Raw genomic sequence first — 15,877 nt, forward strand, 5'->3', positions numbered from 1 at the left:
GTTGTCTGGTTTTGAGTGCATTTATTAATCTTGAGTTCTAATTTGATTGTGCTGTGGTCTAAGAGACTGTTATTATTTCAGTTCTTTTACATTTGCTGAGGAGTGTTTTACTTCCAATTATGTGCTCAATTTTATATTAAGTGCTGTATGGCAATGAGAAGAATATACATTCTGTTGTTTTTGAGCGGAGAGTTCTGTAGCAATCTATCAGGTCTGCTTGATCCAGAGCTGAGGTCAGGTCCTGAATATCTCTGTTAATTTTCTGTCTCAATGATCTGTCTAATATTGTCAGCGGGGTGTTAAAGTCTCCCACTATTATTGTGTGGAAGTCTAGGTCTCTTTGTAGATCTCTAAGAACTTGCTTTACAAATCTGGGTGCTCCTGTATTGGGTTTATATATACTTAGAATAGTTAGCTCTTCTTGTTGAATTAAACCCTTTACCATTATGTAATGCACTTGTCTTTTTTTTTTTTTTTATCTTCATTGGTTTTAAAGTGTGTTTTGTCTGAAACTAGGATTGCAACCCTGCCTTTTTTCTCTGTTTTCCATTTGCTTAGTAAATTTTCCTCCATCCTTTTATTTTGAGCCTATGTGTGTCTTTGCACAGAACATGGGTCTCTTGAAGACAGAATACTGATGGGTCTTGGCTGTTTATCCAGCCTGACACTCTGGGTCTTTAAATTGGGGCAACTGGCCCATTTATATTTAAGGTTAGTACTGTTGTTACATGAATTTGATCCTATCATCATGATGCTAGCTGGTTATTTTGCAGACTCGTTTATGTGGTTGCTTCATAGTGTCACTGGTCTGTGCTTCAGTGTGTTTTTGTAGTGGCTGGTAATGGTTTTGCCTTTCCATATTTAGTGCTTCCTTCAGGAGCTCTTGCAAGGCAGGCCTGGTGGTGATGAATTCTCTCAGCATTTGCTTGTCTGAAAAGGATCTTATTTCTCCTTCAATTATGAAGCTTATTTTGGCTGGACATGAAATTCTGGTTTGGAAATTATTTCCTTTAAGAATATTGAATATTGGCCCCCAATCTCTTCTGGCTTGTAGGGTTTCCACTGAGAGGTCCGCTGTTAGTCTGCTGGGTTTCCCTTTGATGCTGACCTGGTCTTTCTCTCTGGCTGCCCTTAACATTTTTTCTTTCATTTCAACCTTGGAGAATCTGACGATTATGCATCTTGGGGTTGATCTTTTCATGGAGCATCTTACTGGGGTTCCCTGGATTTCCTGAACTTGAATGTTGGCTTGTCTTGTTAGGTGGGGGAAGTTCTCCTGGATGATATCCTGAAGTATGTTCTTCAGCTTGGTTCCAGTCTCCTCGTGTCTTTCAAGTACTCCAATCACAGGTTAAGTCTCTTTACGTAATCCCCTATTTCTCAGAGGTTTTGTTCATTCTTTTTCATTGTTTTTTCTCTATTTTTGTCTGCCTGTCTCATTTCAGAAAGATAGTCTTCAAGCTCTGAGCTGCTTTCCTCTGCTTCAGGTATTCTGCTGTTCATACTTGTGATTGCATTGTGAAGTTCTCATGTTGTGTTTTTCAGTTCCATCAGGTCAATTATGTTCCTCTCTAAACTGACTATTCTGGCTATCATCTCCTTTATTGTTTTATCATGATTCTTAGCTTCTTTGCATTGGGTTAGAACATGCTCCTTTAGCTCAGTGAAGTTCATTATTACTCACCTTCTGAAGCCTACTTCTGTCAAGTCAGGCATCTCAGCCTCAGCTTAGTTCCATGTCCTTGCTGCAGAGATGTTGCCATCATTTGGGGGAGAAAAGACACTCTGGCTTTTTGAGTTTTCACTATTTTTGCGTTCTTTCTCATCTCTGTGGGTTTATCTACCTTTGATCTTTGAGGTTGCTGACTTTCAAATGGGGTTTTTATGGGGTCTTTTTTGTTTATGTTGTTGTTGTTTTCTGTTTGTTTTTAACAGTCAGGCCAGTCTACCATAGGGCTGCTATGGTTTGCTGAGGGTCCATTCCAGACCTTAGTAACCTTGGTTTTTCCCAAACCTGGAGGTATCATCAGTGAAGGCTATGAAACAGCAAAGATGGCAGTCAGCTCCTTCCCTGGATGCTCTGCCCCAGGCGGGTACTGACCTGCTGCCAGACCGAATGTACCTGTAGGAGGTGGCTGGAGATTCCTATTGGGAGGTCTTACCCAGTCAGGAGGAACAGAATCAGGGACCTGCTTTAAAAAGCAGTCTGGCTGCTTTGTGGTAGAGGAGGTGTGCTGCACTGGAGGGGACCTTCCTTGTCCAAACCATTTGGGCACTCCAATGCCGGCAGCCTAGAATGGATGAGTCAACTGAGTCACAGAGATGGTGACTGGCCCTCCCTCCGGGAGCTCCATCCCAGGGAGAGATGGAGAACCCTGGCTGGAATGGATCAAGTCCCTGTAGGGAGGTCCTGTCCAGTGAAGAGGAATGGATCAGGGTCCGGCTTAAAAAAGCAGTCTGGTAATGATCTAGTAAAGCAGCTGTGTTGCATTGAGGGGAAAACCTTTCTCATCTGTAACATTTGTATTCTCCAAAGCCAGCAGACTACAGTGGCTAAGTCTGCCAAACCACAGAGATGGTAGCCACTCCTCCCCCTAAGAGCTACGTCCCAATAGAACCCTTTTGAAGTGGCTGAAGGCCCCACAGGAAGGTCCCGCCCAGTGAGGAGGAATGAATCAGGGTCCTGCCTAAAGAAGCAGTCTGGCCATGACCTACCAAGGCAGCTGTGCTGCGTTGTGGGGGACCCTTCCTCATCTGGACTGTTCATATTCTCCAAAGCCGGCAGGCTGGAACGGCTGAGTCTACCAAACTGCATAGATGCCAGCCGCCCCTCCCCCCAGGAACTCAGACCTGTCTCAGGCAGATTCCAGCCTGTTGCTGTTGGCAGACTGGAACCCAAGCCAGTAGGTCTTAGATTGTGAGATGCCATGGAAGTGGGGCCTGCAGCATGATGCTGCTTGGTTCCCTGGATTCAGCCCCCTTCCTAGGAATATGTACGGATGGATTTCCTCACTTGCTGGGGACCCCAGGGCCAGAGTATATAAACTCCTGTGTCTCTGTGTGTGCTCTGCCAAAACTCCACACAGCTCTGTGCATCAGACCCAAGACCCTGGTGGCATGGGTTCACAAAGGGATCTCCTGATCCACGGGTTGCAAAGGTCCATGACAGAAGCGTGGATCCCTGGGCAAGGTTGCATAATCACTCATTGCTTCCCTTGGCTGGCAGTGGGGGTTCCTTTGGCTCCATGCTGTTCCCAGCTGTAGGAGGTGGTTGAAGATCCCTATTGGGAGGTCTCACCCACTCAGGAGGAACAGAATCAGGGACCCGCTTAAAAAAGCAGTCTGGCTGCTTTTTGGTAGAGGAGGTGTGCTGCACTGGAGGGGACCTTCCTTGTCCAAACCATTTGGGCATTCCAAAGCCCAGGGTCCCCCACCCCACAGCTTTTCTTCCTTCTCCGTGGGTTGAGCTGTCTGCCTGGACAGTCCCACTGCAAGGTGGGTATTTCAGTTGAAGGTGCTGAATTCACTTACCCCTTTTCACTCCTTTCCATGAGTGCCATGGATCACAGCTGCTTCTAATCAGCCATCTTGTATCCTTCCACAGTCACACGTCTTGATTTCAAAACTAACTACAATGCTACAACAATTAAGACATAGTAGTAATAGCATAAGGACGGGCACACATATGGATGGAATAAAATTGAGAATCCAGAAATAAACCCTCAAATTTACAGTCAACTGATTTTTGACAAGATTGTAAAGGCAATTCACAAAGGAAAATAATTGTTTTTACAATAAACAGTGCTGGAAGAACTAGATATCCACATGAAAAACCTTGGACTGTTCATCATACCATACACAAAACTTAACCCAAAACAGATCATAAAAACTAAATACAAGAGCTAAAACTAAAACTCTTGAAGAAAATATAGAGGTAAATCTTCATGATCTTAGATTTGGCAATGGTTTCTTAGTTATGACATACAAAGAACACATAATAAAAGAGAAAATAGGTAAACTGGACTCATAAAAAAAAGGGTTGTTGGTTTTGTTTTGTTGTTTTTTTGTTTTTTTTTTTTGAGACAGTGTCTTTCTCTGTTGCCCAGGCTCGAGTGCAGTGGCGCAATGTCGTCTCACTGCAACCTCTGCCTCCCTGGTTCAAGTGATTCTACTGCCTCAGCCTCCTGAGTAGCTGGGATTATAGGCACCCACAACTAATTTTTATATTTTTAGTAGAGATGGGGTTTCACCATGTTGGCTAGTCTGGTCTCAAACTCCTGACCTCAGATGATCTGCCCACCTCAGCCTCTCAAAGTGCTGGGATTACAGGCGTGAGCCACTGAGACTGGCCTTCATCAAAATTTTACCAATTTGTGCTTCTAAGGGCACTATCAGTGAAAAAAAAAACTTATAGAATGGAAAAAAAATCTGCAAATCATTAAGTCTGATAGGGTTCTAGTATCCAAAATATGAAAAGAATTTTACAACTCAACATTAAAACAAAATTAAATTAAAAATGGGCACATGATCTTCCAAAGAAGATATACAAATACCTAACAAGCACAAAAAAGATACTCAGCATCATTAGTCATCAGGGAAATGTACATCAAAACCACAATGAGATGCCACTTCACAACCACTAGGGTGGCTATAACAAAAAATACAATAATATGCGCTAGTAATGGTGTGGTGAAATTGGAAATCTCATACATTGCTGGTGGGAATATAAAAAGATAAAGCTACTTTGTAAAACAATCTGTCAGTTCCTCAAAAGGATAAACAGAATTAACATATGGCCTAAAAATTCCATTCATAGATGATATACTCAAGAGAAATGAATCACATGTCCACACAAAAATTTTTACATGAGTGTTCACAGCTTATTATTCATTTTAGCCAAAAAGTGAGACAATCAAAATGTCCATCAACTGATGAGTGGATAAATAAAATGGCCTATAGCTGGAAGTATTGGGGAAAATGTGAAATGACTTTTAAAGAATACAATGTTTCTTTTTGGAGTGATAAAAATGTTCTAATACTGATTTGTAGTGATAATTGCAAAACTCCATGAATATACTAAAAAACTATTCAATTATACACTTTAAGTGAACTGTATGATATGTGATACGGTTTGGCTCAAACCATACATCACTCATATCTCCACACTTAAATCTCACCTTGAATTGTACAAGGGAGGGGCCAGATGAAGGTAACTCAATCATGAGGGTCTTTCCCGTGCTGTTCTTGGGATAGTGAGTAAGTCTCACAAAATCTGATGGTTTTATAAATGGGAGTTCCCCTGCACAAGCTCTCTTGCCTGCTGCCATGTCAGATGTGCCTTGGCTCCTCCTCCGTCTTCTGCCATGATGGTGAGGCCTCCCCAGTCATGTGGAAATGTGAGTCCATTAAACTTATTTTTCTTTATAAATTACCCAGTATCAGGTATGTCTTTATTAGCAGCATGAGAACAGACTAACACAGTATGGAAAATATATCTCAATAAAGCCGTTAGAAAAAATATATACAGCTCAAAATTTGAGGACTGGAAGAGACTACATGTGAAGAGATTTTGCCTCCAATATTTGTTACTTGAATTACAGCCACAGACCATCTCCATTTCAGAGACTACTGAAACAAAAATGAATGATTCATACAGTGACTTCATCCTAAGACACATATTATCTCTCCTGTTTTCCTTTTAAAAATCCTAAAGATAAGTTTTTAGCCAAAAATATCTAGTCTAAAATAGAGGTGGCCATAAAATTTTCCAGACTTAAATAATAATTTTATTATAAAATCAATTGTCTACTTGTGAACAGGGAACAATACTTATTCATGGTATGAATAGTCAGAATTAGCCTCATGATACAGCTGTAAATAAAATTCATAAGATACGTCAGATACAGTGACAGAAAGACATGCATCCTCTCTAATCCTCTCAACAATTGTACAATGAAGATGAGAAAATTAGGATTCAGCGACATGAAGTGGCCTGTCTATTCAGGGATTAGCCAGCAAAGCTGGGATTTGAACCCAAGACTGCCTGTCTCTAATCTATCTTTAAGAAGGAATAAAGCTTCCACCCAGGCAATATTAATAGAAAAGAATGACCACAAATATGTCCTATATAAAATATTTGAAATTTTAGAGCTTAAAGGAAACTCAGAGAATATCTATCTCAAGTATCTCATTTTACAAATGAGACAGTATCATCTTTGCAGTCTCTGATCAATGTTGGCTACTTCTACTACTCTCTCTTCTCCAATATACTACTAGGCTATCTGCAAGTGTTTCCTGATAGCCCTAGCATAAAGCAAATAAGAAATCACAGAAAAGTTAAGTTTCAGAAAGTCATAGATGTACTGAGTAAACCTCCCCAAATTCTTCCTCTTAGATAATAACAATAAATAAATGTTCCTCTTACTTGCCCAGTACGCGGAATTGTATCAAAGGGGAATGGTTATACAGGATTTGTAATAATTATAGGTACTTTGAATTCTTACCTTTGTGGCCACAATAAAGATGGTATAAAGGAACATAAGATTATGCTTTGATATTGCCAGATGCTGGGTGTGCTGGAATGTGAAGATAACTGACCCCAGAAGGGTTACCTTGGAAGGGCTGAAAATAAAACACATTTTAAATCAGCAAGTAATAAATATGACATATCTCCATCTTTTTCAAAGAGTGCTCTGCAAAACATTAATTTAATGGGTTATTAATAGATGTAATGCAAAGATGAGTTTGTTAATACACTTTAAAAAGTGTTGAAAATGCTGAGTTATACAAAGTTAAATACCTTTCTTCACATCATAAACTATAGATTTTAGAATAACCATACATATTCTGACTCTCCAACAAAAAGAGTACATTTCTATATGCAATATTTCTGAAACATATTTGGCCATACAACAATTTTTTCATAAAGGATTTCAAAGTTCCACATTGTACAGCATGATTTGGAATTAGTCATTAAGAACCTTACAGTGCTAAAAAGCTCACAGAGTGGAGTCGAGGAAAAGAAAAGGCCAGATTTTTAGCATTTGCCTATTTCCATGATGTAAATACTCCCATCATGGCCAATGTCAGGCTGCTGCATGGAAGAGGAGAGAGGTACACAATTGGTTCTCATAAAATGATAAAAGCCATCTCCAGCCCATCATTTAGCTAACTCCAGCACAGCATATTAGTTTTAGCTAATATATTAATGCTTAGATTGTAAAGTCTAAAATAAGATGCTAATTTACCAAATAAGAAGCATTACTTTATGTTATATATTTGCCGCATATTTAAAGTATATCTCAGTAACAAATCATTGCCTAGCTCTCTATCTTACAAGTAAAAAAGATAAATGATAAACTCTAAGAATGCCACACTGCAAAACAGGACAAATGTAAAGGTTCCTATAAGTCATTTTATTACTTTATTTATTTAATTATTACAAGCAAAGGACTGAGTTCAAAACAGGGTGAAGTTTGGACAATAGACCAAACCTGAATTACTTTCCTGTGGCTACTGTAATAAATTACAACAAATTCAGTGGCTTAAAACAGAAAAATGTAAAATCAGTACCACTCAGTTAAAATCAAAGTGTCAGTAGGGTCATACTACCTCTAGAGACTCTAAGAAAGAATCCACTCTTTGTCTTTTTCAGGTTCTGGATCTCACTTAACAATATGATTGAGTAACAGTCATGTTTTATTTTATTGTTTTCTTCTTTTTTTTTTTCTTTAGTCCCCATATCTGTTCCATCCAAACACTGTTGAAGAAAGAAACAGATCTGCGGGACCACCAAATGCACTGCCAACAGTCATGTTTTGGAACAGTAGTCTCTAAACCTTTTTGATTGTACATCCCTATTGGTTAAAAAAAAAAAAGTTTTACAGCATTCCCAAATTATGGCTATCAATTAATTTGGAAATTATATATAACTGCATTATAAAATGTACACAAAATTAAAATTTTTAAAGGATAAGATAAAAACATGGAATTATATATGTTTTAAGGTTATTTTGCTTCTCTTTCTCACTGTTTGTTTTCTGCACCACGGTGGCTCATTATGAGCATTGCCTTGGCATACACATATACCATTTTGGATTGTATTATCTTAAGGGTTGAATCTAAGGAATAAGGATTTCATAGACAATGCACTGGGGCAAGGCATTGGAGAAGGTCTTAAATTTAGGAAAAAGTCCATTTTAAATTGGAGTATGAGATCTGTTTAAAAGATTAGAATGCATTTAGAAAATCCTTATGCTTACTATATTAGTTTCCTCTGAAACTAGCAAACAAGTTATCTGCTTCCAAAATGCATTGATGAAATAAGCACTGAATAACAGTTAAAGATATTGCCATTCCAAAAGGGAGAAAAGAGAAGGAAAAAGGTTCAACAGACCCAAGCCATTTTGAAATCCAGAAGGGCAAATTCCATTAGGATTCAAGGCCTGGGAATAATCTTCTTTGGATTGAGGTGAGTCCACAGCTTCAACCTCTACATTGGTGGTTCTGGCCTCTGCACCTGAATCCAGACTATGGGCCTTGGCCTCAGGCCTCTGGGCCTGTAGCTCCTACCATGAAGTCATTCTTCCTTTTCCTTCCTTTTTCAAGCATATGTTTGCAGGTGAGCAGTTTTATCAGCCCGATTCTGGTCTGCAGAATTTTAAAAGTCTGACAGCCTTCTTTCATTTAATCCTGTCTTTCTCCTTTCAGTCCAAGCTGGCAGTGTTTCTTCTGATTTAATATTTCCAAATCCCCATTGGGTCTCCTGTGTATGCATACCAATCCATGTCACTAGGCAAAGAGAGTCTTTCACAGATCTTTCTTGGATAACTTCCTCTCTATCCCTGGCTTCTGCTATAATGATTGAATGGATCCATGAGTCAAACATCCAATCCCTTCAACACTAGGAAAAGTTGTCCAGTCACACACTCACTTCTTTCCAGAGTGAATCTCAGTTTTATCAACTTTGCAGTCCCAATAGGCTGAAAATTTCCCAAATGATAGAGTCCTGGTTTTGAGGGGTTTTATTTGTTTGGTTAGTAGCATTCATTCCCTCAATTTAACTCTTTCCTCTTGCACTCTACTATAAGCATCAGGAAGAAACCAGGCTGCACCTGGAACACTTTGCTTAGAAATTTCCTCAGCAAAAATATCCATGTTTACTGATTACAAGTTATGGTTTCCACACAACTGTGGCAAACAATTGTGCAGCTAAGTTTCCACCACTATATAACAAGGATAACCTTTCTCCAGTTCCCAATATCATGTTCCTCATTTCCTTCCAAGTCTTCACCAGCACTTTTAATAACATTCCTACCAACATTTTGCTTCTAACAATATATGTATTCTCTAAGACTATATATTTATAGGCTCTCTCTAATATGCTCCTCACTTCCTTCAGATCCCTCACCAGAAGTGCCTTTAACATCCATAGTTCTACTGCACACTTCAAAATTCCTCTAGCCTCCACCAATTATCTAATCCCAGGTGTCTGTTACAGCAGCACACCACATCGTGTATCAAAATCTCTATTACTTTCCTGTGGCTACTGTAATAAATTACAACAAATTCAGTGGCTTAAAATAGAGAAATTTAAAATCAGTATCACTCAGTCAAAATCAAAGTGTCAGTAGCGCTACACTACCTCTGAAGACACTAGGAAAGAATCCATTCTTTGTCTTTTTCAGCTTCTGGGAGCTACCAGCATTCCTTGGCTTGTGGCTATATCATTCTAATCTCTGAGATGTGTGGTCAAATCTCCCTCTGTTTTCCTCTTATGAGGATACATGTGACTGCATTCAGTCCCACCAGAAATCCAGGACAATCTCTTCATCTCAAGATTTTTAATTTGCAAATACGCAAAGAGTGTGTTCTCATATTGGTAACATTTCAGGTTTCAGGGGTTGAAAACCATTAGAACTTTAGAAACCATTATTCAGTCTTACTGCATTTATTTACTGTAAAAATGTTTATGCAGAAAAATATAGAAATATACTGACACATTAACAGAAATTGTCACTAAACAATGTATTACAAGTTTCTTTTATGTTAACATTTTCCCAAATTTTCCACAATACGTATATTTTACTTCTTAAAACTTGGGGTAGAGAAGGAAAAGAAGGAAAACACTCTAAAAGAGTTACTGTGGGGATAAGGGACAATTTGACTTTGTTTTTGGCAGGACTAGATTTTTTTATTAAATGAACTGGCAGCAATAAGCAATATGAAGGCAATTAAGAAACAATTCCACATACTAGCATTTAAAGAATACCTACGGGTCAGGTGTGGTGGCTCATGGTTGTAATTCCAGCACTTTGGGAGGCTGAAGAGGGTGGATCGCTTGACCCCAGGAGTTTGAGACCAGCCTGGCCAACATGGTGAAACCCTGTCTCTACTAAAAATACAAAAACTAGCTGGGCATGGTGGTGTGCACCTGTAATCCCAGCTACTCGGGATGCTGAGGCAGGAGAATCACTAGAACCCAGGAGGCAGAGGGTGCAGTGAGCCAACATCGCACCACTGCACTCCAGCCCAGGTGACAGAGCAAGATTCTGTCTCAAAAAAAAAGTTTAATAAGATCTAATTAAATAGAAAGCTATCCGATGTTCATACATTGGAAGACTTAAAACTGGCCAGGCACGGTGGCTCATGCCCATAATCCCAACATTTTGGGAGGCCACGGCAGGCAGATCACTTGATGTCAGGAGTTCAAGACCAGCCTGGCCAACATGGTGAAACCCTGTCTCTACTAAAAATACAAAAATTAGCCTGGTGTGGTGGCATGTGCCTGTAATCCCTGTTACTTAGGAGGCTGAGGCAGGAGAATCACTTGAACCCAGGAGATAGAGGCTGCAGTGAGCTGAAATCATGCCACTGCACTCCAGCCTAGGGAACACAGTGAGACTCTGTCTAAAAAAAGAAAAAGGAACACTTAATATTGTTATAGGAGAGCAACAATTTCCAAAGCGATCTACGGGGTCAATGTTATCTCTATCAAAATTCCATCACTGTTTTTGTTTTTTGTTTGATTACTTTTTTTTTGTTTTGCAGAAATGGAAAAAATTACCTAGGATTTTTAAGGAAGCCTCATATTCACATGAAATTGCTAGGGACCCTGAATGGCCAAAACAATCTTGGAAAAAAAAAAAAAGAACCAAGTTAAAGGACATACACTGCCCAATTTGGGAACCTAACTAAAAAGCTACAGTAATCAAAACGGTATGGTACTAGCACAATGATAAACACATAGACAATGGAATAGAACAGACAGTCTAGAAATAAACCCATACATCTATGTTCAACTGATTTTCTAGTAGGGTGCCAAGTCTATTCAGTGGGAAAATAATTCAATAAATGGTGCTGGGACAACTATATATCCACATACAAAAGAATGAAGGTGAACCCCTAATTCATATGATATATAAAAATTAACTCAGGCCAGGCAGAGTGACTCACGCCTATAATCCCAGCACTTTGGGAGACCTAGGCAGGAGTATCGCTTGCATCCAGTAGTTTGAGACTAGCCTGGGTGACATAGTAAGACTCCATCTCTACAAAAAATAAAAGATAAAAATTACCTGGGTGTGGCAATATATGCCTGTAGTCCCAGCTACTCAGGAGGCTGAGATGGGGGCATTGCTTGAGGCTGGGAAGTTGAGGCTGCAGTGAGCTGTGACAGTGCCACTGCACTCAGCCTGGGTGATGGAGTGAGATCTTGTCTCAAAAAAAAAAAAAAGAAAGAAAAGAAAAGAAATTAACTCAAATGGATCTGTGAGCTTCTTTTAAGATAACTCTTTAAAGAAAACACAGGGGAATATCTTCATGACCTTAGATTTGGCAATGGATTCTTACTGATGTCAAAAGCATAAGAAACAAGAAAATAGAGTGATGTTAGCAAGGTGGCCAACTACAAGTTCCTAGCCCTGCCCTCCACCCCAAAACAAACAAACAAAACAATAAATAACAACTACATTTTGATGAAAATAACTAAAGGAGAGTACCAGAATACCGCAAAGGAGCAGAAGCAACTCCATAGAGCACAAAAACACAGTATGGCCACATAGAGAAGGGAAGAAAAGTCCTTGTCTCCACCACTACTTCCCCTGAGAGGGTCAGCTTGAAATCAGGAGGGACTTCTCCCTTCCAAGAAAAGGTAAACAACAGAACCCCAACAACCATCATCACTATGATGAACACCCACAGTCTTCACCACTGTGGACTTCTGCAGCCCTCATAGGTACTGAACCCAGCTGAGGGAATTGCCCAGAGTCCATATGGCTGTGTTCACCCCAAGGAAGAATCCTACACCTCCCTCATCTTCTGTAGCCCACCTGCTACTGTGCTATACCATTTTGAAAGCAGAGCATCTCTGGGAGTGCATCCTGCTCTGTACATAAATAGTTACTGTACCCTTCCATCCCTGAGGTTTTGTTGTCACTGTAACATGCCTGTCTAGTGACCTGCCATCCTTAAGCCTACCTGCTACAATGCCCTACTCTTGGGGTCAAGCTGCTATGGAGCCACTCCATCCCCTATATCCCAGTTGTTTCTGCATCCTACTCCTCAGGGTCTAAGCTAATGCAGCACTTCACCTTCTGAGAAATGAGGGCTTTGGCCAAGCAGAGCAGTCACACCTCTGGCACCTGAGCCAAAGCAGCACCAGAGCTGACATGGCACCCCACCTCTCAGGGAACATGTGCACTGGTCTAGCCAAGCAGTTGATCCCCCTTGGCAACTGAAACATGCAGGGCCCTGCGTCCCAGGGAAATAGAGCATTGGTTGAGTTGAACCACCCTGTCTTCCAGGCAGAACGAATGCAACACCCTACTTCCATAGAACCGGAAAAGTCTACACTGCTGAGGCATCCCACTTCCTCAGAGAGTAGAGTCATCCTTGTGCTACTCCTTGCCCTCCAGGGCCCAAGACACAGCTGTGCTCCACTATTACTGGGTAACTGTTGTTGCTGCACCTGGCCTCACAAAACTTAGGCCTCTGCTGTGTACTACCAGCCTAGGGTCCAGAGTCCCCACTGCACAGTGCCTCATGCCCCAGGGCCTGAGTTTCTGGTGTGTACTCTTGACTCTGGGACTCTTGCTCTCTGGGGCTCAGGCCTCTGGAACACCCCTTCTTCTCCAGAGCTATGCCAGTTCTGTGCCCTGCCCCCAGGATCAGAGTCACAGCTACATCCCTGCCCCATGAGAACAAGCTGCTGTGGTGAACCTCAGCGTCACAGACCCTAATTTTGTGGCCAATCTGCATCTACTCAGATCTCATAGAGTAAATGTGCAGCCCAAGTCCCAGGTGCTACAGTAGTTTCAAGAGACCCTGAGCTCAGCACACTGGCTCCACAGCCAATCCAAGCATGCACCCTGCAGCCCAGCACTGCTGTGACTGCCTGTGGGCCATATCAGATCAGACACCAAGAAGGATCCCCTCAGTTAGGATCACTCCCATTGTTGGGAAAACAAGAACTCGAGGACCCCAAAGTCCTTGCAACTGAGGATCCTAATAACTCATGCTGCCAGTACTGCTGCAACAAACTCTTAAAGCTTAAGCCACTTAGGCACCCAAAGTCATCAATGACACTGATTATAGTTAAAGAAGCTGCACAGAAACTACACCAGTGTGCCCACTCAGAATAAGAGCCACCATACCCTGCCCAATTGGTATATACAGGTGAAAGCCTTTCCCTATGAAAACCACTATGTAAAGTTTGGAAGAGGTGATTGTTCCACCAGATGTGCAGATATAAATGCTGGGTAGGACACACAAAATATAAAAAAGCAAGGAAATGTGACACCACAAAAGAAACACAGTAATCCTCCAGTAACTGACCCCAAAGAAATGAAAAGTTATAAACTGCCTAAAAAAGAATTCAAAATAATGATCTTAAGGAAACTCAGTGAGATACAAGAGAATACAGACAGATAATTCAACAAAACCAGGAATATGATTAGAGATCTGAATGAGAAACTCAACGGAGACAGAAATCATTTAAAAAGAACCAATCAAAACTCTTGAAGCTGAAGAATCCAATGAATGAAATTAAAAAAAAAAAAAATAGAGCTTCAACAGCAGATTAGAAAAGTAGAAAAAGAATTTGTGACTTCAGAACAAGTTTTTGAAATCAGCCAGTCAGGAGAAAAAAAGGAAAAAGAATGAAAAAGAGTAAAGAAAGCCTATGGGACTTATGGGACACTATCTGGCAAATTTTCACATTATGAAAGCCACAGAAGCAGAAGAGACAGTAAAAGGGACAGAAAGCTTATTTAATAAAATAATCCACATATGTAATCCCAGCACTCTGGAAGGCCAAAATGAGAGGGTCACTTGAGGCCAGGCGTTCAGGACAAGCCAGGGCAACATAGTGAGACCCTATCTCTACCAAAAACAAATGTGTTTTAGTTAGCCAGGCATGGTGGAACAAACTCTAACACCAGCTATTTTTGAGAGGCTGAGGTGGGGAAGATCACTTGACCCAAGGATTTCAAGGTTGCAGTGAGCTATGTCCATGACACTGCACTCCAGCTTGGGCAACAGGGCAAGACTCTGTCTCTAAAAAAAATTTTTTTAATAAATCAAATTTGCTGAAAACTTCCCAAGTCTTAGTTGAAATAATGATATCCAGATCCAGGAAGCTCAAAAGTCCCCAAACAGGTTCAACCCAAAGACATCTTTACCAAGATGCATAATCACCAAACCATCAAAAGTAAAAGGCAAGGAGAAAATTCTAAAAACATCAAGAGAAAACTGACATGTCACATACAAGGGAATCTCCATTAGATAATCAGTAGACTTCTCAACAGAAATCTTACAGGTCAAGAGAAAATGGGATGATATATTCAGACAGCTGAAAGAAAACAAGTGTCAGCCAAAAATACTATACCCAGCAAAGCTATTCTTCAGATATTAAGGTTATATAAAGATCTTCCCAGATAAGCAAAAGCTGAGAGAATTCATCACCACTAGACCAGCCTTATAAGAAATTCTTACCAGTGCCACAAGTGAAACCAAAGGGACAACAATTACTATCAAGAAAGTATGTGAAAGTATATAATTCACCAGTAGACAACTTCAAAATCAAAGTCAGAATACCACAGTGCTGTAATGGTGCTACATAAATCTTTCAATCTTCTAGTATAAACATAAAAAACCAAAATGGTCAAAAACAACAGCTATAATTCGAAGTTAAGGAACACACAAAAGATAAAAAAGTAAATTAAGGCAACAAAAATATAAATGAAGAATAGGGAAAATATCTAGAGTACTTTTATGTGAGTAAAGTTAAGCTGTTATCAGCTTGAAATAGTCTGCTTTAACTACAAGATTCTTAAAGTTAGCCCAATGGTAACCACACAAAAAAATACAGTGAATATGCAAATTAGAAAGAGAAACGAAATAAACCTAGGTAAATAACAAGAGGAAGAAAGGAACAAAGGATCTACAAAACAAACAGAAAACAATTAACAAAATGGCAGGAGAAAAGTCCTTTCCTAGGATGAATGTAAATAGATTAAATTCCCTAAAAAAGATATATAATGGTTGAACTGATTTAAAAAAAAAAAAAAAATCCAACTATATATGCTGTCTACAAGGAACTCACTTTAGCTTTAAGGATGCACACAAACTGAAAGTAAAGGAATGAAAAATATATTCCATGCAAATGATAACCAAAAAAGAGCAGAGGTGGGTATACATACAGCAGATAAAACAGACATCAAGTCAAAAACTTTTAGAAAAGACAAAGGAGGGTCAGTATTTAATGGCAAAAAAGTCCATTCATCAAGAGAACACAATAATTGTAAATATGTATGTGCACAACATTGGAGGAACTAAATATATGAAGCAAATATTAATAGACAGGAAGGGATGAAACAGC

The 15,877-nt window shown here is 39.9% G+C and overlaps 1 protein-coding gene across 3 annotated transcripts in view; it reads right to left on the reverse strand.

Annotated features, from left to right (window-relative positions):
* TMEM38B (transmembrane protein 38B) overlaps positions 1–15,877 on the reverse strand; it is an 83,281-nt gene that overhangs the window by 21,996 nt on the left and 45,408 nt on the right. For 2 of the 3 annotated variants that reach the window (XM_033237897.1, XM_033237896.1), the window contains one exon: positions 6,504–6,621. In XM_033237897.1, coding sequence (XP_033093788.1) covers positions 6,504–6,621 — 118 coding nt within the window. Of the gene's footprint in view, positions 1–3,531; positions 3,638–6,503; positions 6,622–15,877 lie in introns of all 3 variants that reach the window. The other variant, XR_004443627.1, reaches the window with a different exon arrangement.

This window comes from Trachypithecus francoisi, unplaced genomic scaffold, assembly GCF_009764315.1.
Source record: "Trachypithecus francoisi isolate TF-2019V2 unplaced genomic scaffold, Tfra_2.0 Lachesis_group16, whole genome shotgun sequence".
NCBI lineage: Eukaryota > Metazoa > Chordata > Mammalia > Primates > Cercopithecidae > Trachypithecus > Trachypithecus francoisi.